At 42.5% G+C, this 27768-nt stretch overlaps 1 protein-coding gene across 5 annotated transcripts in view; it reads left to right on the top strand.

Moving 5' to 3' along the window:
* Positions 1–23870, top strand: part of GKAP1 (G kinase anchoring protein 1) — a 29740-nt gene extending 5870 nt beyond the window's left edge. For all 5 annotated transcript variants that reach the window (XM_061627049.1, XM_061627039.1, XM_061627056.1 and 2 more), the window contains exons 4-12: positions 485–562; positions 2278–2404; positions 4154–4176; positions 5984–6133; positions 7140–7241; positions 8285–8348; positions 8633–8703; positions 21770–21847; positions 23554–23870. In XM_061627049.1, the coding sequence (XP_061483033.1) occupies positions 485–562; positions 2278–2404; positions 4154–4176; positions 5984–6133; positions 7140–7241; positions 8285–8348; positions 8633–8703; positions 21770–21847; positions 23554–23601 (741 nt within the window). In that variant the 3' untranslated portion in view covers positions 23602–23870. The remainder of the gene's footprint in view (positions 1–484; positions 563–2277; positions 2405–4153; positions 4177–5983; positions 6134–7139; positions 7242–8284; positions 8349–8632; positions 8704–21769; positions 21848–23553) is intronic.
* The last annotated feature ends 3898 nt before the right edge of the window (positions 23871–27768 follow it).

Genomic DNA, 27768 nt, shown 5'->3' on the forward strand with positions numbered 1-27768 from the left:
AAAACAGTGCTCTATGCTAGATCCTTGCACTTGGATAAGCTGGGGGGTGGGGTCATTTTTCTGAGCATCAGCTTGGCTTGGGAAATTACCCACGTTCTTCCCAATTTCTTAATTAAAAACTTGGATCAGTTCTGATTGGGAGAGAGCGTGTAGAATTATTCCTGTTGCTAATCTCTTCAATATCCGAACATTGGCCTGTTTGCCGTAGATGGCAAGAAAGATGACTACTACGTAGATCTATTTCACAGGAGCTCCATTATTTTCAGTCACCTTCTCAGAAATTTGTAGAGGTCTTGATTTCTTTCTTTTACTACCTCACCTTGTAGTACGGAGTGAGGAAGGTGGAAAATATCCTGACTACACCATTACCAAAGCACATCTCAAAGATAAGTGACTGACATGTAGTACTAAGATAGAGGCGTGTGGGTATGTATGTTTAAATAAAAGCCTATCACATGGCCCACTTTTCACTTTTTTTTTCCAGTTGACTTCTGAAATGTTTGAAGCCGATCTTGAAAAAGCTTTACTTCTAAGCAAACTGGAATATGAAGAACATAAAAAGGTATTTCCTGCTTTAAGTACAATTTAAACATAAATTTTATTACCCGTTCCTGGATCCGCTTCAAGATCAAATACTTTTGTTAATCTACTGGAAATATATAGAAGCATGCTTTCTTAAATATTTCTTTTTCCAAGAATATTATATAATGTTTAAGACATGAAAGGAAGCCTCTGCTAACCATATTGTATTCAGAACATTAAAATTCATCTAGCAGTGGTGATTAATCCTCAAGACATGAAAAGAACGATTAGGAGTTCCATTTCTTTTTCTTCCATCATATTTGTGTCTCAACAATTTGAGTAATACAGCTATTTATACACAACCTTGCATGAATGATACAAAATTTTCAGGAAAAAACACAGAGCTAATATTTGACTAAAAGTAAACATAAGACAGTGGGTTGGATCCAGAGAAATACCCACAGAAAGTGACTTACCTACTCCTTCTACTGATAGTCCCCCCCCCTGAGGGCCAGAGACTATTGAAGGTGGGGGGGGGGGTGTACCGGCCCATGGGCAAGCTCAGCAACTATATCAGCAGAATAGCTGCCTGTAGGCAAGGGGGGGCTTGTATTCCCCCCCCGCCTTAGTTCTCTTTAGAGTTTAGCATTCAGCGTCTAAGCCAGCAGGGAGATGGGTCAAGGGACGGTCAATGTATAGCTCAGAGCCACCTGGGGTCTAATCTGGGGTTCCTAACAGGCATTCAGTCTGATGCTCTGCCAAGAGTGATGCTGATAATGCCTTGTTAACCAGATAGTGTAGACCTTGGAGCAGTTAATGCCCCGCCAGGCAATTAGAGGCTTTGCTTATCAGCTATTGTTATGCTGTATGATCCTGGGAAAGAGCCCCATCACTGGAGGGCTATGCTGGGAAAGTGATGACTTAATTCTTTGTAGTTATTAGTTGCTTATTATTCTGCTGTAAACATGTACCCTATAAAGGGTTCTTGGCTGCCCGGTTCGGGGTTCAGTCTGGTCCATGTCCGTGCAGGGCCTGGCAGCCTGTTCCATTGTGTATTGGGTACACCTGTGGGGTGAAAGCTACTCAATAAACACTCTCCTTTTAAGTAAACCTGCGTTTCAGTCTGCCTTACTCATCTCTCTGGTACCTCGGAAACCTGAATGCCCAGGAAGGGGGCATACAGGGGGAGATGTGAAAATCAGATGGAGGTACTTATCATGAGCTGAAGCGTTTGTGTGGTTTTCTGATACGTTAAGTTAATAGGAGATCAAGAAAACAGTCCCTGCTGTAATGGTGGTGGTGAAAATAGGACTCATCCCTTTGCAGGCACTGGCATGTCAGATTTTTATGTAGTTCAGTGCTGGATGTGTGTTTACTTGTTTAGAGAGACCAGTTGCATAAACATGGATTAAGAATACTAAGCAAGAGACTAAAATACTATACATTGTGTCAAAGTATTTATTTGAATAACTTATTTTCCTTTTGGTAGTGTTTACAAAAATATTTCATGATTTATTCTTTGAATTTAAAGATAGATGTATAAAGATTTATTTATTTATTATTTTATTTATACCCCGCCCTTCCTTCCAGCAGGAGCCCAGGGCGGCAAACAGAAACACTAAAAACACTTTAAAACATCATAAAAAGACCTTAAAATGCATTAAAAACAAAACAACGTTAAAAACATTTTAAAAAAACTTTAAAAACATATTTAAAAAAAAGGGTTTAAGATATTAAGATTTCTTTTCTTTACAGGAATATGAAACTGTTGAAAGTGTTTCTCCTCCATCAAAGACTGTACACAAGAAAGAAAAAAGAAGAAATCAACAGGGAAAAGACAAACCTCTCACTGTGTCTTTAAAAGAGTTCCAGTCTGATACAGGTTAGCGAAACAGTCCAAACACAGCCTATGTTCAAATAAGTTGTGTGAATTATGCAGGATACAACCTAAATTGTTGGAAATGAACCTAAATATGTGTGTGTGTGTGTGTGTGTGTGTGTGTGTGTGTGTGTGTGTCATCAGCTCTTCACGTTATTCCTTTTATATTGTGCTTTTTTCCAACAGAAGTATACACACAAAAAATCAAAACATAATAAAAAGTTGTAAAAAAAAATCTGGACAACAGCAGCCAAGAAAATCCAGCATATCAGCAGTAACAAAACAAACAAAAACCAACACCCGGCAGATTGTCACATTGAAAAGCATATAGTGCATTCACAGGACAATCCTGTGCATATCTACTCAAAAGTCTCACTGAGTTCACTGAGTCTTGCTGCAAGTGTGATGAAGTGTTTAGAGTGTTGGACTAGAACCTAGGAGACCAAAGTTCGAATCCCCATTCTGCCATGAAGCTCACTGGGTGATCTTGGCAAATCACAGTGTCTCAGTCTAACCTACCTGATGGAGTGGTTGTGAGGATAAAATGGAGAGGGAGAGAACCAAGAATGCGTCCTTGAGCTCCTTGAAGGAAAGATGGGACATAAATAAATAAATAAAATGTGTATATGATGTACACTTAGAGCATTTAATTTGTTGAAAGAAATACTCTGGGATATCTACTTAGCATAAGTGCAAGCAGGTACTATAACTGGAATCCATATGTGAGCAGAAAGCACTTTTGCACACTGATTCTCCCCTGCCTAATTGCATCCACTGTGCTTCATAGTTTGTAGCTATGGAGTGTACCCTGTTCTTTTAGAGTGGCTTTTTAGGAGGTGCTGACCTGTAATGGGAAAGAAGTGGCAGAAAAGCTCTGGTGTGTGTACAGAACACTATGTGAATAATTTTGGATCTTTGCCTATGGCTTGGATTCAGACTTTACTTCCGCCAGCAGAAGTGGGCAGGGGACTTTTGCCAATTCCCATTCAGTTCCTCATGCCCTCAAATATGTTCCTGAGGAATGGGGAACCCACTGAAACAATCAGGTGATGCTGTGTGCCACAGGAGAAAGAGAGAATTGGCAAAATATACCTTTCCCCTTCTGCCCCTGAGATCCCTCTGCTGGATCAGAAATCTCCCATGGACAGAAGAAGCCTTTCTGTTCAGAGAAGGTTGTCTGGATCCTGTATATTTAATACAGTCTGCAGTTTAATATACTTCAAAAACAATTTCTCAATAAACACTTAAACTAAATTAAACAAACTCAATGTTGCTTTTTAATATTTTTTTATTGGTATTATGTTGCTGAGAGAAGGATATAGGAGAATCAGTAGAAAAGAGTCCCTCTTTCTATCTCCCAACAAAGGTTGTTCACTAGAACAGCTAAAGCAGTTTTAGTTCTAAAACTAGTCCAACAATTAGTTTGGAAAACATCTTGATCGGTTTCATCCAAGAAAACCTGGGGCCATTTCACAAATCACACACTCCATCAGCTCCTATGGGAAATTTTATATTGGGTTGTAGTAGTTTAGATTCAGATGGGCCAAGCGATGCTCTGTTACTAGATTTTTTAAAATTGGCAAAACAAAATACAAGGAATTTAAAATAAGAATGGAAATATCACCTTAGAGAACCTTCTTTTATAATTTAGCAATGTGTGGCACTAAACAATCTTGAATTTTCACTTTCATTATCACTTTTGTTCACAAATGAAATTTAATCTGTTAATTTACACTTTTCATGTTGTTTCAGATCACCTTCCCAAAAAGCAGGAGGTAAGTACCTGATTAAACAAATAAACATACTGCTTGAAGTATCTCATGAAGGAATTCTTTAGATGGCACTGTCCTTTTTTCCATTTCCATGGCAAGCATTACTACATGCTGTGTTCTAGGTAAGTATTGTTAAACTATTGCTTAACTATTGGTTATGTTGGGGAAACTTAGATGGACAGCAGGAAACTGGAAATTGTGGAGAACTGAAGAAGCTAGTACAGGAATACCCCGCATTAACATACGCAATGGGTCCAGAGTGAGTACGTAAACTGAAGATGTACTTAAAGTGAAGCACTACCTTTTTTCACTTGCGCCGCCACTGTGCCACCTCTCCTTCATGCGGAGCCTCAAAGCCCCGCGCTAAAGCCTCTGCTGCTGCGCCACCACACCTCTCACCTGATTGCGATCGCGCCTCCCAGCTGATTCGCAGTCGCGTCTCTTTCCACACACCCCACACCTAAAGAACAGGCCACAACCAAAGGTTAAGTGTCCATTCTTGCGGAGCGAGCGTATGGGAATGGTGCTACTGTAAGTATGTCTGTACTCGCGAGTGTCCTTAAGGTCCGTATAGCGGGGTATTCCTGTAATATTTGGAACAATTGATTTCTGCAATATGTTTTTGAGAGGCCAGTGGACTGCCTTCAAATTGATCCTGACTTATGGCTACCCTATCAATAGGGTTTTCATGGTAAGCGGTATTAAGAGGGGGTTTACCATTGCCTCCCTCTGAGGCTAGTCCTCCCCAGCAGGCTAGGGCCTGCTCAGCTTGCCACAGCTGCACAAGCCAGCCCCTTCCTTGTCCGCAATTGCCAGCTGGGGGGCAACTGGGCTCCTTGGGACTATGCAGCTTGCCCATAGCTGCACAGGTGGCAGGGCACATAACCCCTGAGCCACTCACTGTGGGGGTGATCTTAGCTGGCCCTTGACACCCAGGAGAGACGAGTAGACACTGAACTCCCAGCCAGGCTTTCCTCCCCACTGTGCTATACCAGCGTCTTTGAGAGGCAAAAGCAGTCCCTTTAAAAACCCCATTAGCAGTTCTTAGTTGTCTCTTTCTTGTGTCTGTTCTCAACCTAATCTTTTGTTGTTCAGTCTGGTTTTTTTTTTTTTTTTACTTTGTTTTGGAGCTTCTTTCTGCATAACTGTGATCCTAGCTAATCAGGGCCTGTGTAGTGAATGTGGTGGCAACATGGTACTCAGTAGTCAAAGTTGGCTACATGATAACATCACATAGGACAAATTAAGCCCTTGCTGTGCTCCCAAATTGAATTATTGTAGGCCCTGTTATTGCTGAGGGAACCCTTTCTTGTCGTGCTGGGATGGTGAGGAATGAAAGCATTGCAGACCACAGGAAGTGTCACCTGGTTGACTTTGAAATGGCATGAATTCGTTCCATGTTGTCTTGTACTGCAAGAGTAGAAAATTAAAATGTTAATTACATCTAAGCATTACGTAAGTGATACACACTGACTTTCAGCCTGATGTATTTATCATGACATGAAGGGGGCGGGGTTATTAGGAAGTTTTGGGATTTGTGATATGGCAATGTAGGACTAGAAAAATTCTTGTTTATGGGATTCTGTTAAAGAAATAGCAGGTAGCTGGACCTATTTTCTTGAGTTATTTGATGGTATGTTAAGGATTTTTGCTTGGTTATGTAACAATACAAACTTAATAATATAGTAAATTTGCTTGAAGCTGAAATTTCATATTTAGATTTGGATTTCATTTACAGTCCTTTGAATAATTACTTATTATTAAGCTATTGAATTGTTTTTACTGGAGATTAATAACAGTTTTTTGACAGGAATTGAACTCCTCACATGCTCTCTTGCACGATGGTGAATTCTTCAATAGACTGGAAGATGATGTGCACAAAATACTCAATAGAGAGAAAAGAAGAGAGCATATCACAGATAATGGAATGGATAATAGTACATCATGTGACCCCACACATGTATGTTAAATGAAAGTTCTTAAAAACATACTATACTGTTGTGTTGAATGCAGCTAGAGGAGAAATTGGGTAGCTTCATAAAAATATGTATGAGGTATGAAAAGGCTGCTAAATTTTTTGATCCAAGAAATATCTCATGAGGAAACTATATAACTTTAAGAACTGGTGCCTGAATTTTCTTGTTTTCCTCTTTTATCCTCTTCCATTTTTTCATTTTGTGTCATGACTTTTAGATTGTAAGCCTGTGGGCAGGGCCTGCCTTATTTTTATTGATCTTATGTAAGTTATTCTTGGGAGCCTTTTCAGCTGAAGGAAAAGTGGGAAAGTAATAGCTAATTCGTCGTTTGACAGAAGTAAAAATGTCTGCAGAGAGAAGTGGCTTACAATGCTGTGTTATCTGTAGGGTTCTGTAATAAATTTCTGTTTGATAAGTTTTATGTTCACGATCCAAAGATCACATTTAGATGCTCAGAAGAGCTTGCATATGTGCACCAGGGTTCATGTGTGTTCCCCTACCCTAGCCTGTGGTCCTCCAGATGGTGCTGAGCTACAACTCCCATCCCCTGGCCATTGACCATGCTTGTAGTAGCTGATGAACTTCAGCAACATCCAGAGGACCATAGGTTCCCTGCCTGAACTCTAGCAGTAGGTCACGTTTTGAAGCTGCTCTGAATTTCAGGGACAGTGCATCATAAACCCCAATAGATAAGGATGTACGTTTTTGTTCTCTGGGCTAATTCCTGACCAATTTTAATAACTTCCTGAATGAGGAAAGATAATAATCAGTGGTATGTGTCAATTTCCATAGAACATGTCTCTATATAACACATTCCGTTGCATTTCTGAAATACGAAAAGTTTAAATTACCAGCAGTTTAAAGTATACCTAAGCACATTTGTTAAATAGGAAAATATTATGAACTGTTGAACAAAGGTTCCATTTGTTCAACTCTGTTAGAGACTAATATTCAATTTACATGGTCTCTCTTTTTTTAAAAAATGTGGAGGATTTTTTCTTAAAAGATGGAAGAATAGAGAGACTCAAGCTGGAACTTGAGAAGAAAGATGCAGAAATCCAACAATTAAAGAGTGTAATCACTCAATGGGAGGTATGTACTTGGTTTCTTTATGCAGCACATGTTATTAATCTGAGGAAAAATTTAAATTGAAAAGATTGCCAGCCTTTTGAAAGCACTGCTTCCCCAAATAATTCTGATAATAAAAACTACATTTGGCCTATATTAGTAGCAGTTCCTGGCACCTAGATGTTATTTCAGAAGTGAATAAAACATTTTACTTCTTCAGAGAAGCATATATTTAAAGACATTGAGTGTACCCTGTCAGTCCTCCACCGTCAGCCTCAGAAAGTATAGATCTTTCTTACTAATTAGGTCTTACTAATTGCAAAAGGACCTTTTTATACTGTTTTTTCACAGATACTGTTTACCAATAAATGCTGCAGTTGCTAAATAAACTGCAGCATCAAGAGACAACTTCAATATAGATGCTTCTGTATTTTAATTGTATGCTTTTCTATGTTGTTAACTACATGTAGTTTTATTTGTAAGACGTCCTGAGTTCCAGTTTGGAAAAAGGGCGGGGTAAAAATAAAGATTCAATTCAACATAAGAGAGTTGGACATGTTGCTTTAAAAAGGCATACCAAATCTGTGGTTATCTTAATACATATTTTTTATTCATTTACGAGTGTTGCAGAGATGAATTTCTTGTAGCACATCACTCACCTCATCTGTTGAATTGTGACTAGGGATCAGATCATTTTAATTGCTCTTTCAAGGCAATAACTGACTTTATATAAATGGGGCAGTTTTGTAAACTTCCAGCTCAAAAATATATTCCTCTTTCTCTGCTGTCACTGCTCATTCTTGAAGTTCACCCTTCATATGTATTACTTTTCAAAATTGGAATTGTGAGTATCTTTAATGTGGCAGTGTATTATACTGTATTTTCCTTCTGACCCATAGATTAGTGATTGGACTTGAAATGTTAAGGCTGCAGTCCTAAACACATTTACTATAGGGAGTAAGCTCCAGTGACTAGACAGGCATAAGACTGCACTGCACAACTAAAAGTCGGATAAGGTTTTGGTTTAATATGTCATTTGCATTAATTGGATTTTTAAAAATATTTAGGCAAAGTATAAGGAAGTAAAAGCACGAAATGCACAGCTTTTGAAAATGCTACAAGAAGGGGAAAGTAAGTACTGCTTTGTGTTTTTTATATATTAAAATTATTTTTAAAACTTGTCACATTCATTAAATCTATCTACAAACTATTTGGGCAATGGTTAGACAAATAGCCTTGTTTTATTATTATTACCTTATTTTATAGCAGGCTTATGCAATCAGTGACCTTTCAAACTGAATGCAGCTGATCAGCCTTGCGTTTTGGTCTGACAGGTGCTTGACAAAATGTGCCCCTCCCTGTTTTTAAAGAGATTGGAAATAGTTAATCTAATATTTCTTTGTTTAATATTTTAGTGAAGGATAAAGCTGAAATACTCCTTCAAGTTGATGAATCCCAGAGTATTAAGAATGAGCTGACCTTACAGGTACACATTTCTCTCTTTTTTTCCTTGTATTAAAATGTCAGAATAAATGGGTTGGAAGAAGTTTGAGTAATGTTCATGGAAGAGGGCCTTTCCACTGCAGCCACAGAAACCCAGTCATGGAGGGAAGGGGGGTTCTCAGGAACATCATGGGTTGTGGTGTGGGAACCTCTAACTTCAGGGAGGAAATGCATAGAAATTGGCCAAATAAAAACAACCATCCTTCTGTTTTAAGCAGAAACGCCTGGCACTCAGGAGCCCATAGAATCCAACTATTATGTATCAAGACAAACGAGTGTGAATATTTTCTTATTTTATTTATTAAAATATTGTACCTCGCCTTATCATCCATGCAGACCTTCAAAGCAAAGTAATAAACAACTGTAAAAAGAAATACTCATAATTACAAATAAAACATCAAGCAGCATAATTTAGAGTGAGAAGCAACAATACCAGAAACAAATTCCAATAGGAGGACAAAAAAAAGGTTATTTCATAGACCATGAACACAGGCATACTGAAATAACAGCACATTGCTTTGGTGATTAAAGGTAGAGGAGGAGGGAGCTGACCAGATATTCCAGGGCAATGAATTCCACAGAGTAGAGGCTACCATTGAGAGACAGGTCTCATGTTCCTGCCTCCATACCTTGACTGATCATAGACTTCTGAGCAGATCCTCTGCTGAAGATTTAAGCATGCGAGTGAGTTCATTTAGGACTTTAAGGATCAAAACCAGGTCTTTTAAATCGGGCTTGGATATGGATAAACCTATAGGGTAATATAATAGTGGCATAACATGATCAAAATAATGATTATTTACTAGTCAGTACATGAGCTGCCACATAAAACTTTGTTTTGTGAGCACTGGCAGCTCCATGTAAAACATGTCAAATTTATCTAATCTGGAAATGATGAAGACATGTAAGAGTGGCCAGATCTACCTTTTCCAGGAAAAAGTACAGCTGGCTGGGCATAACCACTCTTGGCAACTGTTGCCCCTTGGGAATCTAGAAACAAAGCTAAGTCCAAGCCCATTCCTAAAATCTGAATTCTGTGTACTTAAAGTTTTATTTACTTAAAAGTTTTCAGTAACACAGCATTGTGTCATACATCAGTAATAGAATGCAACCCCATCCAAAACAAACTCAGACTTGTCTGGATTACTTTTTTTTGTTCGTTCCAACCACTCCTTCACTATGTCTAGACAACAAAGTTCAGTTCCTTTGTTACCTCCCTGGGATCTGTTGAAAATGAGAGTTGTGTATCATCATATTGGGAATGCTACATTCAATATCTGGACAACCTTTCCCAGTGGCTTCGTGAAAATGTTAAATAGCATGGGAGACAAGATACTCACACTCACGCTCCATAAGACAAAGGGTTTACCAGAAAATCCAGAAAAGTATCCTGGGACCTGCCTCCCAGAAAGAACTAGAACCATTGCAGAATATATATATTTTTGCCATCACGTTCTACAAAAAAACACACATCTGACAACAGTAAAATACATACTAATACAATTCATAACAGACACATTATTAAAACCAATAGCACACTAAAAAGTGTTTATCCACAGTACTCAGTTTAGAAACCTATGAATCGCACAACACCAGGATAAACACCCCAAAACAACCAAAGTAGCTACAAGATCTTCAATGACATTTATGCCCAAATGCCTGATAAACCATCTTTACTGGTGCCAAACAAATGACAGTGTTGGCACCAGGCAAGCCTTTCTGGAGAGATCTTCCCACAAACAATGTCTTGTGAGCAGTGGATGCTGGTCCTTTAGGGTGAACAGGGCGCTGTCCCACCAACCTCAGTTTTCCCTCATCCAACCCCACCTGTCTTGTGTTCTTACTTACAGTTAGCCAAGGAGGTAGCCCTGGCTATCAACTTTTTCCTCAGTCTTAGTGCTGCCCTTGTAGAACTCAGCGGGGAGGAAGATGAGGACAAAATTAGAATTTATTGGCTCTGCTTTATTGACTGGCTTCACCTGCTGTTGGCCTCCCTGCATTCTGTTCTACCAGTCCCAATGGGCAGCCACCACTGCTTGCAAGTCCCCAAAGAACTAGAAAAGTACCATGGTCAACTGGCATCAAAGTTTGTGTGTGTGTGCAAGATTGGGGGATGATGATGTTCAATATTTTAACAATATTGGTGTATCCTCCCCTTTCTGATCCAAGCTGTAATGTTTTTAAAATTAGAATATTTCAACACAAAATAAAAAGGATTGAAATGTATGGAGCAAACTTCATGCACAGATGGGCACATGCGACTCCCATCATGTTTAAGTTGCCCTATTCTTACATTCTATAAGAGTTCTTCCTGTTTCTTCATTTTTTCCTGACTTTTAAAAATGTTTCCTCTTATTTCTATGTAGTTTCAGAGTAATTTGAAGGGGCAGTATTTTATTTGATTAAAATAACCTGATTTTAAAAATGTTTTTCTTAGTTGTACAGCTTGGAGAACATCCCTTACTCTCACCAGCTGTCAGAGAACAAATTGGAATCCTTATGCTATGTATGTCCAGCACCTTAAAGTCAGAAAGGAATTACTTTTCATGTGCTTTCCGGAGCAGCAACTTAATTTGTCCGTTCTACTAAAAATCCTCTGTATAATCGAGAGTAATCCCATCAAAACCAGTGGGGCTTAATTCTAAGAGGAACTGCATAGGACTGGGCAGCCTACTGTGAAATAGCCTTGGTGAGAATTGAAGCATGATGGTATTCTAGATTAGTCAGTCCAGAACACTTCTGGCTTTGGCTCCTCCCACCATTGCCTTAATGCAATGTTAACAAATCAGCTCACAGATGTCTATTATTTATTTATTTTATTAAATTTATATCCAACCCTTCCTCCTAGTAGGAGGCCAGGGTGGCAAAAAACCCCACTAAACACACTTTAAAACATAAAAACAGATGTTAAAATACATTAAAACAAAACATCTTTAAAAACATATTAAAAAAAATCTTTTTTAAAAAAGCTTGTAAAACATCTTAAAATGTCATCCCAACGCAGGCGGAGACTGGGATAAGGTCTCTACTTAAAAGGCTTGTTGAGAGAAGAAGATCTTAAGTAGGCACCGAAAAGATAACAGAGGTGGTGCCTGTCTAATATTTAAGGGGAGAGAATCCAAAGCAGGCACCTGACCAGTTATCTGAACTCGGGAACCACCTATCCACAGCGCCTCCGTTTTGCAAGGATTTAGACTTAGTTTATTGGCCTTCATCCAGCCCACTACAGTCCAGGCACTGGTCCAGGGCTTGCATGCCCTCTCCTGATTCAGAAATAGAACTGGGTATCATCAGGATACTGCTGACAACTCACCCCAAATCTCCTGATGACTGCTCCCAAGGGCTTCATATAGATATTAAACAGCATGGGGGACAAGATGGTACCGTGCGGCACCCCATAGCACAACTGCCAGGAGGCTGAAAGACAATCGGAACCGCTGTAAAACAGTGCCTCCGATACCCATCTCACTAAGTTAGTTCAGAAGGACACCATGGTCAATAGCATCAAAAGCCACAGAGAGATCAAGTAAGAATAACAGGGTAGTACTTTCCCTGTCCTCCCATTAAAGGTCATCCATCAGGGCAACCAAGGCCGATTCAGTCCCATAACTGAGCCTGAACCCAGATTGGAATGGGTCAGGATAATCTGTTTCATCCAAGAGTATTTGCAATTAGTGCACCACAACCCTCTCAATCACCTTCCCTAAAAAGGGGGTATTTGCACCTGGGTGGTAGTTGTCACAAACCAATGGGTCCAGGGTGGGCTTTTTCAGAAGCAGTCAGATCACCACCTCTTTCAGGACGGCTGAAACCACTCCCTCCTGTAATGATGCATTGACACCCTGGATCCATTCGGTCAAACCTCCTCAGCAAGCTTTAATAAGCCAAGAAGGGCAAGGGTCAAGAGGACACATTGCTGGCCTCATCGTCGCAAGCACCTTGCCCACATCATCAGGCCACATCAACTGAAACCATTACCCAGTCATTGCAGCATTGCTGACTTTGGCAGAATAGGTTCATCTTGATGTCCTTGGCTTACAGTTGATTCCAGCTCATGGACCTCTATGAGAGCAGGGATTTGGAGTTTTCCTGTACCGGGGCCTTCTCCAACTTGGAGGGGCAAGTCTTGGCAAGGTGCCCCACCTTCCCACAGTAAAGGCAAAACCCCTCTCTGCGCCTCTTCTCTTTCTCCACCTCTGTCAGGCATGGCCACGCCGCCATCTGCATGGACTCCACCCCCAGCGGGATTGAGGTTTCCATGCAGGGGGAGAAGCACATGTGGGAGAGAGGTATGGGAGGCAACCTCAGCCTTGCACTCCTGGCGATGACCTTCAAGTCTTCTGTCTACCTGTAGGCACAGCTGTACGAGCTCTGAGAAGGTGTTTGGTTGCAGGGTGCATGCTGGTTGAGGGGTGCATGCCAATTCATCAAGAATCTTGCTTCTGAGGCTGTTACATTATAGGTACATCAGGGTGGACTCATTAAAATCTGTCTCTTGGGCCAGGATAGTAAAGGTGTTAGTGTAAGTCCCGACAGAGTTTTTTCCCTGCCACAGGGTTCCCAATTGGCAGGACACAGTGGCCGCCTGCTGGGGGTCTTGAAAGATCTCTGCCACGGCTTCAACAAAGTATCATACTGGATCAACACGGGGTTGTTCTGGAGTAACAGAGATGTTGGCCACTGGGCAGCCTCTCCTTCCAGGAGAATGATGACAGAGGCCACTTTCAAGGAGTTATTAGTGAAATCCGACTGCCACACTTGAATGTAGAGCTCGAACTGGGCAATGAACGTGGCGAACTGCTCCAGCTTCTCACTGTAACGGAGGGGCAGACCCATGGGTGTCTTGACTCAAGGCGCTGGCACGGGTGGAACGGGGCCTGTCCACCCCCAGCTGGGTGCAAGGTCTGATTCTCCAACCGAAGGGACTGGCTCTTGACTTGGAGATTCTGTAGCTCGGTTAACACAGAATTGAAGGCTCTCTGGTACGCCTCCCGTTCCACCACTCACTTCCATCATCTCTGTCATGGAGGCACCGGTTGGAAAAGGTGGTGGCTGAGTCAAACTGTCCTGCCCGAACTCAGAGAACTCAGACACAGCTGTAGTTTTTTCTTTTATTGAAGTAAGAGAAAGTTTTAATTCAGTGCAAGCCATGAATCTACCTACAACTTACTCAGAACTCAGCATCCCTCTCTAGCTAACTAGGCACAACTTGGTGGCAATAAGACATTGACTCAGCAACTAACCCTTCCCCCTCACCCAGCTTAAGTAGATCTGGGCGGTCTCCCTGCTTGCGTGTACCCCTAGTCACTGTTGGAGGCATGCGCGTAAGCACAGACTCCTCCTGAGTGGGGACTGTTGAATCTCCTGCCACATTCGCCAGTTCTTCCACCACATTCAGACAGGGGTGAAGGCAGGGCCTCGGTTTCTGTCTTGTCCTCTCCCTCTGCAGGGGAGGGCTATCTGGCAGCAGTGCAGGCACTTCATCATTCCTCCCCTCACTGAAGCCTTCCCCGACTGAAATGTCCTAGTCCAAGTCTTCCTTGCCCCCCTCCTGCTCGCTGTTCCAGCCTCTGCTAGCATGGCTCACGACAGTTGCACCAAGTATCCAGGTGGGCAAAGCTGGGTTGGATCAATTCCTCCCAGCTCACCCACCCAGGTCTCAGTAATGCACACCAAATCAGCACCCACATCCATGATCAAATTGGGGATGAGTGTGGTCTCCTTGTATACTGATCTGGCATTACACAACAGCACACACAAGCCCGTGAGTGGGCAGAGCAGATGAGCAACCAGGAACCCATCCATGGGAAGAGTGGGAGTGAGGAACAAAGCATAGATAGCTTTCCCCTCACTTTCCATGGTAGCCCATCACCTCCCCATGGCTAGACCTCCCTCTACCCATGATCACTGAAATTGGGGTGGCATCACCCATGTCCCTCCTTCCCAAGACTCCTCCTAAGCACACAATACAAACAACAGCCCTCCAGTAAAACCTATCAGAACAGTTAGCCTAGTATGCCTCAGAGAGAATTGGGAACAGTATTACTAGGACTTACTACCCAATATCTTTCACACAGGGCACATCTACTCCCCACCCCACCCCCGTCTCACATGCCTTCTTCCAATTGTAGATTCTTACTCTGAAGGCATCTGGCAACTTTCTCTTATCACACAGTTCACTCACCCTGCACAGGAACCACACATGTTCCTTATACCCTCTCTGCTACCAATCTTCTCTGGATTGGTTAAAAAAAATAGAAGAGGGTAGTGCCAGCGCCCTCAGGACTGCCTAAGGGGTGACCCATTTTGGTGTTTCTGTTTTGGTGATAACCCTGCTGGCGGCAGGCCTGCTGCCCAGGGGCTGCTGGTTTTTTATGCCCCTTGACCCAGCCAGCAGCTGATGCAAGAGGCTGCAACAATTAATGCAGTCTCTCTGGATTCAGGGTCAGGCAGAGGGTCCCAGTCCTTGCAGCACTTACCAAGGACCTTGGTTGTCTCAAGTGACAGCAACACAGAGCACCAAGCAAGCAAGCACCCAGATATTCAAGTACTCCCAGGGCAGATCTTCTCCAGTGCTGCAGCTGTTCCCCATAGTTGTGTGGTATACAGTGTTAAATATTTTGATAGGGAATTCACTCCCACAGGAGCCAGTGATAGCCACAAACTTGAATGGCTTTAAAAGAGGATTAGAGAAATTCATGGAGGATAAAACTATCAGTGGCTACTAGGGATGGGCAAGGATTTCTCTGGAATTAAAAATAAAACCCAACTCCCCAACAACTGGCATATTTGAAATCTCTGTGGAACAGTACAGAATGCTATGAGCTTCTGCAGTTTTTTCTGACAAGATATTAAACTGCATGGGATATAAGAAACTGACTTATCAGACTCTCTTCTTTGTGAAACTGATAAACCTGCTTTCAGGGGAGGGGGGAAGGGATCGGTTAAGAAGAGTTTAAACAGAAGCAGCATCCTGATAGAATACCTTCTGCCTATCAGAAAGAAAGCTGCATTTTTAACCCAACCCACAGCCCAGCACAATGAAGCCTCAACCCGTACTGCAAAGACTTGCTTCTTCTTTTCTTCTCTTCCAACAGCTGTGAGGCCAGGCTACACTCAGCAAAGCTTTTTACTTTTTTCCCTGTGCCAAAACAGCATCCTCTTCCTATCTTATTCTCTCCCTGCCTGAAAGCAAATAAGCTTGTCAGTTTCAAACATTAAAGCAAAGAAGAGAGGCTGGTCAGTCAGTCAGACAACTAAATATTAATCAGTGGCATGTGTGCACACTGTGAGGGTATGGAGGGAGAGTAGAAGAGGGTTTTTCTCCCCTCGCTCTTCCTGTTCTCACTCCTAGACCCCCCTTTCAGTTTCCTCGGTCCACTTCATCCCTCAAGCATCTTACTGAACTAGGTTTCTGCAGCAATCCCCCCACCTCCCTCACTCAACTTGGGAGCTCCTTGCCAGAGTCCAGCATATCCTACCAATATTTTCTTTCAAAATATTAATATTTTCTTTATCAATATTTTGAAAGAAAATATTGCTATTAATATCAGGTTTTTTTGGAGGGAGAAAAACAGATCGGTAAAAGCAGCAGAACAAATTCAAATTGATACTGCCTGTTAGGTCAACTGAATGCTTTTGAAGTGGCACCAGCCCAAGTGGCTACTAGCCATGATGGTTATGCTGTGCCTCCACAGTTGGAGGCAGTATGCTTCTGAAAATCTTTCTTTTTGGTTACATTTTCATTTCTGATATTCAGTTATCTGACATGTTGTGCAGTGTTCAGGTTCATATGCTCAGATAATGGTTAAGATAAATGAGTGTCATTGTTCTGCTGGGGTCCCAGAAGTTTCCATCCCTGCATTGCATTGTGCCTCCCGCTTGGTCTAGTTGTGGGTTTCATTAGGTAAAGCGTTCCAAAAATGCACTCCAAATCTCATAGAAGTTTGGTTTTTTTAATGTAGTTTATAGAGCAGAATTTCCTCATGAGCTGTTAGTTGCAGAAGGTTTTGTTTCCAGTTTTCCACACTTGGTGTGGCCCGGGCCTTCCAGTGTTGAAGGACTATTTGTTTTGATGTCAGCATAGCTTGGTGGAACCATCCTTCTTGTCCTTTTGATAGTCTCTACCTGGCAGGTATGTAGCCAATTAATATGTTGGTGTCTCCTACTAATATGGATTTGTGCAGAACCAAGTTGATTCTGGTCTGGACTTTCTCCCAGAAGAGTTTGATTACTGGGCAGTTCCATAGTAGGTGAGTTAGATCTGCTTGTGGCTGTTGCATCTCTAGCAGTCATCTGTGAGTGTAATGCCCTTGTGCTTAAGACGTGATGTTGCCCAGTAGGCTAAGAGAAGTATTTTCTGTTGGATTAACGTCAGCCTAACATTATGGGTGGCTAGTTTAATATTGCTAGGGCTTTTTCCCATTGTGCAGGTATTAGGTGGGCTTCTAATTTTTTGCTCCACTAATGCCTAATAGGGTCTAGATCAGGGTTTAGGCTGCAATCCAATACATGTCTACTCAGAAGTAAGCTCCTTTGAGTTCAGTGTGATTTATTCCCAGGTAAGCGTGTATTGGAGTGCCTTAGTGTGGTACATATTGATGTGTATGGACACTTAATAAGTTTTCTGTGAAGGTGTGTGCTTATATCCAATGGATCTGGTGTGTCTGCTGCATTGAGCATATCTGGGCAAACTTTTGCTGCTGTGCTGTGCTGTGCTGTGCCTGAGTTGTAAGAATTGCCAGGCAGCTGCAAGGGGAATATCAAATTCTTCCTGAAGTGTTTCAAAGCTTTTAAATGCATTATTCTGTGTTATGTTCTGTGAGAGGTACAGGATACCTCTCTGCCCACGTTTTCCATAAATCTGGATAATTGGCTATTGTTATATGTGAGTTGCCCTAGATGGTGAGGTCTGCATGTGCAAATGGGTCAGAGTGCAGCTGGTCTGCTGTCACTATCCAGGCTTGCCTGCCCGCAGCTATGGTGTGGGTATATGTTGCAGGGAGCCTCAGGTGCTTAGAGCCTAGTACTGCCCAATTCTGCAGTGGGGCTAGGCTGTCCAGTTCTATCTGTGCCCTCTGTGGGATTTCATAATCTGCTTTCTGCTGCCAGTATTTAACTTGTGTGATTAGGTATGCGTTGTTGTATGCTCATAGATTTAGAAGGTTAAAGCCATCTTTTGTCACTGGCAGCTGAAGTTTGGCATATGCCAAGTGAGACTTGCTTGGACCCCACAAAAACTTTCTAAACAGCATTCAATTCAGTCAATTTGCATGAAGTATTTCTGGGGGATGGTGAGTGGGAAGCCTTTAAGGACATAGGAACATGGGAAGCTGCCTTATACCAAGTCAGACCATTGGTTCATCTAGCTCAGTATTGTCTGCATTGATTGGCAACGGCTCTGCGGGATTTCAGACTGGAGTCTCTCCTAGCCTTAGCTGGACATGCTGGGAATTGAACCTGGGACCTTCTGCATGCAAGGCAGATGCTCTACCACTGAGTTATGTCCTTTCCCTAATATATTAGTCTGGGTAGGATGTTCATTTTAATTATATTTATTTCCCCCCCATAGGTTCACTATTAGTCCTGCCGTTCTAAATCTGCCTTTATTTTGACGAGTGTTTCTTCCATATTGAGTTGTACTGCTTGGTTAATTTGCCTGGGGATGCAGAGACTTAAGTATGCCAAGTTGTCTTTTTTCCACTTTAGGGGCCAGACTGTGTGACAGCTGCCCACTGGGACCCACCCTCTGACTTCTGCTGGTTAATTTTGTATCCAGATGTGGCTGAAGTTGTCTATTATTGTCATCAATTTGGGGATGGAGTTGTGTAAAAATGGTAAAGGTGTCCCCGCACTTGTAGTACAAGTCATTTCTGACTCTTAGGGTGATGTCTTGCGACATATACTAGGCAGACCATATATATGGGGTGGGATTGCCAGTTCCTTCCCCGGCCTTTCTTTACCCCCCAGCATATGCCGCGTACTCATTTTACTGACCACGGATGGATGGAAGGCTGAGTGGACCTCAACCCCTTTTACCGGAGATTTGACTTCCTCCTTCCGTTGGAATCAAACTCTGGCCGTGAGCAGAGCTTTTGGCTGCTTACCATTCTGCGCCATGGAGGATCTTCTTGGAGTTCTGCAGGTGGATTTTTTAAAAAAAAAATCCACCTGGAGTTCTGTAGGTGGATTTAAAAAAATCAGTATGTCATCTGCAAAAAGAGCTATCTTGTATTCTTGTTTGGCCACTATGATACCCTTTATTTCAATGGATTATTTAATTAAGCATGCTATGGGTTCTCGGGCTGTGGATTTCTTGTAAATTGGGTGGGGAAATTTAATTTGTGCATTGTGGCTGATAGAAAGTCCCACTGCATTTGATCAAAGGATTTCTCTGCATCTAGGGATAGCAATATTGATGGAGACTGCCTTGCGTTTTCTGCTGCCAGGATGTTAGGGTCTGATCCCTGTTGGCCTGGTTTGGATTATAGTGGGTAAGCGTTTACCCAATCATGCTGCCAAAGTGGCTGTAGAGATTTTGCAGTCCACAATGAGTAGCAAAATGGGTCTATAGTTTGGGCATTCAAGTGGGTCCTTGTCTGGTTTGAGTATGAGTGAGATTGTGGCTTCATACATGCTTTTGGGGAGCCTTAGCATTTGTTCTGCTTCTTTTTCTACATCCTAAGAGTTTTGAAACTAGGATTTCTTGGAATGTTTTGTACCATTCCACGATGAATCCATCTGGGCTTAGCAATTACCCTGTTTTCATGTTTTTAATTGTGTTTTCTATTTCAGAGTTGCTATGGGGTGCTTTCAGATATGTATATTTTGGGATTCTGTCAGTCTTGGCAACTGGATTTATCTATATCTATGTCTATCTGTGGTCTCTTTACTCCAAGTACTATTGTTGCTATATAGTTCCGAATAAAAGTTGTAAAACAGCTGCCTTCTGGCTTTGGGGTCTTTTTGTAGTTTTCCATGTCTGTTCCTAACCCCTGCTATGTTAGATATGTTCTTAATTTGTTTCAGTTTGTAGGCCAGCATTTTCCCTGCTTCCCCCCACCCCCAATTCCCAGTGGCTTTGCTTAGTCCATGCCAGCAGGAAATTTGCTTGCCTTACATGGATTGTGGTTATTTTGTATTGTAGTTTAAGGACTTAGGAGTACAGTGGGGCCCCACTCATACGGCAAGTTAGGTTCCAGACCCCCGCCGGAAAGTGAAAACTGCTGAAAAGCGGATCAGCTGTAGCACGGGAGTCTGGAACCTAACCCACTGATCGCACCAGAGGAGGAGAAGATCAGATCTTCCCCTCCTCAGGCGCGATCAGCTCGAGCGGGAGTCTGATCGCACCAGAAGAGAAGATCGGCTGTAGCGAGCTACAGCTGATCTTCCCCTCCTCTAGCAGGATAAGCTGGAGTGCGGGGAGCTCCAGCCCCCCCTCCAGCTGATCGCCCCGCTGGCACTGTATTAATGGAACGCCAAAACGTGGGTCGCTGAGAAGCGGGGCCCTACTGTAGTTGGTTATGGTAGGTTGTTGGGCCTGTTTGAGTTGAGTTTCTTCTATCAGCTTTTTCCTCTTGTTTGTTTGTGGCATATGCTAATTTTTTTCCTTTTAGATAAGCTTTCAGTATGTCCCAAAGAAGTATCCCGACTGTCTGTTTTCACTGAGCATATAAAATTCTTGGATTTCCTTTCTGATCATCTGTGTGAATGTTTGATCTTTTAGTAGTAGTGTGTTTAATTTCCAGTGCCTGTGACACGGGCTATGGGTGGGTGGCAGCTGTAGTGTAAGGGATATTGGTGCATGGTCTGATATGATCACTGGTTCGATCTCACAGCCCATCTCATACTGTCCTACAACAGGGGAGACCAGCCAGTAGTCAATGCATGTGCTAGTCTGGTGGACTTCGGACAGGAAGGAGTAATCTCTGGTGGTGGGATGCATCGGTCTCCATATTCCTATTCTTGTGATTGAAATTTTTTAAAATTTACTATTGTATTTTAGATTTTGTAACTCACCCTGGAATCTATTGGTGAAGGGCGGGCAATAATAATATTAATAGTAGTTGTTGTTAATAGACCCAGATGTTCTGTTATTGTATGCAGTGTGGCTCTGGATTTGGATGGCACCCTACTAACTGTGTTTCTGTCTATAACTGGGTTTAGCATTTCACTGAAATCTCCTCCATAGACTAGGTGGGATTCTTCTCTAGCCATTATTTTAGCATGGAGGCTTTGAAAAAAATGTGGGTTCATCATTATTGGGGGAATAGATGTTGACCAATAAATAATGAGTAGTTCATACTTGGGATGTATAGGATTATGTATCTTCCTAGTGGGTCAGCATCTGTTTGTGGCTGTGATGGCATGTCTTTCATGTATTAAAATTGCTACACCTTTGGACTTAGAGGTGTGTCTTCTTCCTAGGGCCTGGCCAACCCAGTCCTTTTCTAATATGTGGAGTTCAGTTTGTGACAGGTGGGTTTCCTGCAGGAATGCTATGTTGACTTTCTCACATTTCAAGTACCTTAAGAGCTGTTTGCGTTTTTGTAGCATGGCCATGCCCTTAACATTCCAGGTCATGAGCCTCAAGATACCCATTTTCTTAATTAATTTTGGGGTGCCATTTTGGGGTGCCTTTTGGCCCTTTTACAGGTCCTGTTGGATTTTTGTTTAATATAGTATGTTGTGTTTCTTTGGCTTACCCATCTGTAGAAGGCTTCATGTGTTGTAGTTGCTGCAGTCTTTAGTGCTAAGTGAAGCATTTTCATTATGAATGTCCAGGTTCTAGAGTTGCAGAGGTTATAATGTGGTGACATCATGTAGTAGTGCCCATGGGAGGCACAGTTGGTTTTTGGATAAAACAGGGTATTGGATGTAGCACTAAAGTTCTCAGCTGTGTGAGATTGAATGTAGGTCAGGAAAATGACACGTGTAAATTTTCTTTTTCATTAATGCTGTAATAGGACATGTATCTTCATTCTCTTTAAAATGTTACTTCTGTTAGAGAGAGACAAGGCTATAATTGTTGAGCTTTTGGGGTTTTTTAGGTTACCAGTCTCCATGCTGCACTGGAACAAGAAAGATCTAAAGTGAAATTACTGCAAGCAGAGCTAACAAAGTATCAGGTAACAAAACTATATGTTTACTTGCTTTGCTTGCCAACTCCTCCCCCCCCCCCCGCTTGCCAACCAGGAACACTCTCACATACACACACGGGTAACCCTCCCCCTCCCTCCTCACCTTTACATCTTCTCCATAAGGAGGAGAGAGGCGGCCAGCTGTGGCAAGGGACACAGGATCAGTGGGAAGTAGCCAGGGCAGTGCCTCAGCAACCGTCCTCCTCTCCTGCTGCTTCCCTCCTGCCACTGAGGCTGTCAGTGAGTTGGGGGGCAGCAACAGCAGAGCAAGACAGTTGATAAGGTGATAAGAAGCTACCCCGGGGTATTATGACTTCTTCCGTGGCTCACCCAGCCACCTCACTCTTCCACCTTGCTTGCTTGCTCACCTCATTCCCGCGCCTTGCTCACCTGCTAGTCTGCCGTCCTCACTTGCCTCATGCCTGCTGAATTTCTTCTGCCCCCATGGAATGCTCGTGTCACAGTGTGTGATGGTGTACAAAAATATCCTATGTGTAGAATAAGTGAAGAGGAGAAAGTCCACAGAAGAAAAAATTCTTATACCTCCCTCCCTGTACAGTCACTTGAACTCTCTTGAAATCCACTCCAGAAAGGTTGGGAGCCATCCTGAACAATGTGAGATAGGCCATGGGAAGGGGAAATCTGGCAGAGAGGGAGGGGGCAAGAAACTTCCCTTCTGTGAAATTACTTAGGAGCTAAGCTTGCTTGTTTATATTTACATCTCAATCCATAAGAATCTTGATTCTATTTGCTATGAGCAGACTTTAAAAATATTTCCTCTAGATCCACTGTAATGAATGTTGTTAATTGTGCACTTGGATATCTTTTGGTTTTGTGTCTTCATATTTTGTGACTTATCTTTTTTTAATATCCTTTTCTGTCAAGCTATTTAGCAACCTACACAATTCCCCCATCACCGTAACTGTTGAGTTCTCTCTAATTGGCTGTTGAATCATTATTAAAAATATATATATTGTTCTCTGTCCAGTGGGAGGGAGATATCCAGATATGGGTTGTTTCCACCCAGGACAGGCAGGGTCAAATGATGCAGCTGTAAAGACCTAGGCAGACAAAGATCCTCTATTTCTCTCACACATGCTCCTGTAGTTGTGTATATGTTGTACTTCAATACTCCAATAAAAAATGCAAATTAGAGTGATGCAAGTCTCCTCTCTAGTATTACGTCCAGGATTCACAAGCTCACTCGCTCATTCATTTCACAAGCAGTGAGCATCCCTCTCTTTTCCAATATTCCTGTGTTTCCAGAAAAAGCTCTGTTCGTGGGTGATGAATAACCCCTTGAGAAGAAAAATTAGGATAAGGTTATCAATGGCTACTAGCCATGATGGCTGTGCTCTGCCTGCATAGTCAGAGGCAGTATGTTTCCAAATATCAGTTGCTACAAACTGCAGGAGGGGAGAGTGTTCTTGCACTTAGATCCTGCAAGTATTTTCTGCTTGCCCTACAGAATAATTACCCCTCTCCTGCCCCGTGTGCTGTTCTGGAGGTTCTCCTGATCCTTTGGAGCAGATTGGGGGAGGGGACAAGGAGAGAGGAGATGTTCTATTGTGCTAGTGGGAATCCTTGTGCTGGCCTCTGCTAACACAAATTAGCTGAATGCAGCTATGCTGCTGCTTGTTTTGATACTTGAATTTTTCATAACTCATGTTTGTTTTGTTCCTTCTCCCTTATAGGCTGGAAGAAAAGGGAAAAGAAACTCAGAGTCTGATCAGGGCAGGTGATCAAATTTCTACCAAAATCAGAGCAAAAAAAAAGATTTTTGATCTTCAGGAGTTTTGCAGAAATGTGTATTTGTATTACTGCTTAACTATGCAGTTTTCTGGGATTGGGAGTGAAGTTTAATTGACTAACATTCTGAATATTCAGTCTATTGCACTTCTAGTATAAAGAAGAGAAGCTGGAAACTAATGTTACAGTGATGCACAAACCTTGTTTGTGCTAATTCTACATCTAGTTTTTCATCAGTCAATAAACTTTGTCATTTTTATGACCAGAGTGTGATTTTAGCCTTATTGAAATGACTGGACCATACTATGTTTTCATACCAATTTCATCCTTCTGTATTATTGCTTATCTACCAAATGGTGAGTGCTTCACTTGTCTAGCCTAGTAATGAAGATGGAATAAGCAAGAAAAGGAAAGCACTGTGGTGGTTGTGTGAGAGAGCCCCGTTGCAGTAGACCTTACTGAGTGGGCACTAGGACACCAGCAAGGGGATCCACCTGCTTGAGGCAGGAAAAGGTCATCACTTCAACAGAATCTCTGAGACACCCCTCCCTTGGAAGTGGCAGTTCAATTTCCTGCCTTGCTTGAAGCAGTCTGGTATTTGCTTGTGCTCTTCTGGCCTATTATTTTAGCGTGGAGAGTTTGTTATTCTTGTGGTTTGTGAATTTTATGTGTGTATGAATGGTGTGACTTTATCTCTTTGTGTTGTAGTCTCACAGTGTGTGAGTGTTGTAACCTCAGAGCACAGGGTGTGCAACAGGAACTCCTGTAGAATGAAAAATAACCTAGGATCATAATGGGCACAGTCTGTAACATGCAGACTCTTTTAAAAGATGGTTGATCTGCCTGACTGAACACGAAGCTAAAAGGATTTCAGTGAAGGTTTAAAGGGCAGTAGTAAACAGAGGTCAAAACCCTAAATGCAACAATACAGTGACTAGTACGTAGGAACAAGGAGAACTATTACAATAGTTATTCTATAGAAATAGAAGAGGACAACAAAAAGGGAAGAACAAGTGCCTAGGGCAGTGAGGGCAGCAAAACCTCCAATATTTTGCTGCCACTATTAAAACATCAATCTGCCGCCCAGCGGAGCTCTTCAGAATTGTCCAGGGACTATTACATGCTGGCCCCAAGGACATGGTAGAACCATCTGAGGCCTGCTGTAATGAATTTGCTAGGCACTTCCAGGATAAAATCATTAGCATCTGCCAGGACTTAGACTCCAATGGTAAAGCAGGTGAATCAAGCGAGGTATCCAGAGCACAGCCTTGTCCTGTTTCTTGGATGAGTTTCAGTTGGTATAGCTTGAGGACGTTGACAAGGTACTTGGACAGCTTCGTGCAACCACTTCTGTGTTGGATGCTTGCCCTTCTTGGCTAATAAAAGCTAGCAGGGATGGAACAGCCGACTGGGCCAGGGAAGTGATTAATGCCTCTTGCGAGAGGGAGTCATCCCTGGCTTCCTGAAAGAGGCAGTAGTGAGACCACTCCTGAGGAGACTGTCCCTGGACCCAGAAAATGTTAACTATAGGCCGGTAGCAAATGTTCCATTCCTGAGCAAGGTCCTTGAATGAGTGGTTGCAGGCCAGTTCCAGACACTCTTGGATGAGACTGATTATCTGGATCCATTTCAGTCAGGTTTCAGGCCTGGTTTTGACACAGAAACAGCCTTGGTCGCCCTGTATGATGACCTCTGTTGGGAGAGAGACAGGGAGTCTGATTCTGTTGATTCTCCTTGATCTCTCAGCGGCTTTCGATATCATCGACCATGGTATCCTTCTGGGAAGACTGGCTGAGTTGGGAGTGGGAGGGACTGCATGGCGGTGGTTCTGCTCCTACTTGGCGGGTCATCTCCAGAAGGTGGTGCTTGGGGAACATTGCTTGGCACCTTGGACTCTCCAGTATGGGGTACCGCAGCGGTCAGTTCTGTCCCCCATGCTGTTTAACATCTACATGAAATGGTTGGGTGTGGTCATCCGGAGCTTTGGAGGGCGTTGCCATCAGTATGCTCATGACACGCAGCTCTATTTCTCCTTTTCATCATCTTCAGGTGAGGCTGTCAATGTGCTGAACCAGTGCCTGGCTGCGACAATGGACTTGATGAGGGCTGGTAAACTGAGGCTCAATCCAGACAAGACTGAGATGCTGTTAGTGGGTGGTTCTTCTGACCGGATTGTGGATGTCCAACCTGTCCTGGATGGGGTTGCACTCCCCCTGAAGGAGCAGGTTTGTAGCTTGGGTGTTCTCCTAGAACCATCTCTGCACTTGAGGCTCAGGTAGCCTCAGTGGCACGGAGTGCCTTCTACCAACTTCAGTTGGTGGCCCAGCTACGCCCCTATCTGGACAGGGATAACCTGGCTTCAGTTGTCCATGCTCTGGTAACCTCCAAGCTAGATTACTGCAATGCACTTTACGTGGGGCTGCCTTTGAAGACGGTTTGGAAACGGCAGCTTGTGCAAAATGCAGCTGCCAGATTGGTAACAGGGCCCAGATGGTTTGAACATATAAAGCCGATTCTGGCCCACTTGCATTCGCTGCCTGTATGTTTCCAAGCTCAATTCAAGGTGCTGGTTTTAACCTATAAAGCCTTACACGGCTTGGGACCACAATACCTGATGAAATGCCTCTCCCAACGTGAACCCACCCGTACACTACGCTCCACATCCAAGTTCCTCCTCCGGGTGCCTACTTGGAGGGAAGCTGGGAGTCTGACAGCAAGGGTGAGGGCCTTCTCAGTGGTGGCCCCCAAATTACGGAATGATTTCTTTGACAAAGTGCGCCTGGCACCAACACTGTTATGTTTTAGGTGCCAGGTCAAGAATTTCCTCTTCTCCCAGGTATTTTAGCATGTGTTTTTAAATGGCTTTTTAAAAATGTGTTTTTTTAAAATTTGTATATTTGTTATTAATGTTCTTAATTGTTGTAAACTGCCCAGAGAGCTTCGGCTATGGGGCGGTATATAAATGCAATAAAATAAATAAATAAAATTATGTAATTTTATACTTTAATAAGTGATGTCACATCACCTTTAGTCCCAGATATAAACAAGATTCCTTATGATGTAGGCTTCTTTCCAAAAAGAAATCAAACCTTTATACCCCTTCCTCCAGTCCTATCATACTGAAATGTCAGGTTTACATTTTTATTGATACAGAGCAAAAAAAATTACACACACAAAAATAAGCTATAAGGTTTTAAAACTTTTATTTAACAGGTTTATTCCTACACTTACACCATTTAAGATTTCAAGGTGACTTAAAACATGTTTGAGTAAAGATGTTTACAGTCTCACCAAAGGCTTGCTTCTGCCTTAGAGTAGAACAGACTTACTCATCCTATGTTTAATCATGTTTTGGGCTCAGTAGTGGAACAAAGAGCAAGTAATCAAAGTCCAGCTCAGCCACCTTCAGGCCAAATTCAAGAGCAGAACTCCAGGCTCCAATGTCCAGGCTGCTCCAGCTCTTCCTACAGATAAGGTGGCTTGATGACAGAATCCCACAGGAGGATAATTGAGGTTGCTCTGTTCCTTTGCCGGTGTTAGAACAGTTCTCATTTAGTTTTCCTTTAAAATGATTTTTTAGACTACCCTGATTCTGGCGTATTGTAAGTTGCACTAAGGATGGTGTTTGTTTTTTTAAAAAAATCAGGCTACATCAACTGATCACCAATCAAAGTTTATCAGATTGTGCTTTCTGTAAAAGGTATCAACAGGAACTTCAAGATGTCTTTTAACCCATCCCAACCCTCTCCTATATGCTGGACAAGCAGGTGCTCTGAAAATATTATGAACACTTTAATCTCATTAAATGAATGAAGAACTTAATAGGCCAAGAGGTTTGAACCTCCCACCCCCATACTCTCTGATCAAATACCCTACTTAAAGCGTTATAGCAAAGAACATTTACAGCATGGATACAACTTCTTAAAAGAAAAGTTGTAAGATAATGACTGATAAAGAGTAACACTTGCATAAGAGAAACATGTAAACAAGTATCCTTTAATGTAATAGTTTACAGAGCAGGGGTAAGTAAGGCAGGAGTGGGTAACTTTAACTCAGGAGGCTGAGTGCAGGCCTCTTTATCAGGTAACTTCCAGGCCTACCCCTGTACCCTCAGCCTGCTTTTGCCTGGCTGGGGTGTTTTTGAACTGTAGTTATGCTTG

Source organism: Rhineura floridana, chromosome 1 (genome assembly GCF_030035675.1).
Source record: "Rhineura floridana isolate rRhiFlo1 chromosome 1, rRhiFlo1.hap2, whole genome shotgun sequence".
Classification (NCBI taxonomy): Eukaryota; Metazoa; Chordata; class Lepidosauria; order Squamata; family Rhineuridae; genus Rhineura; species Rhineura floridana.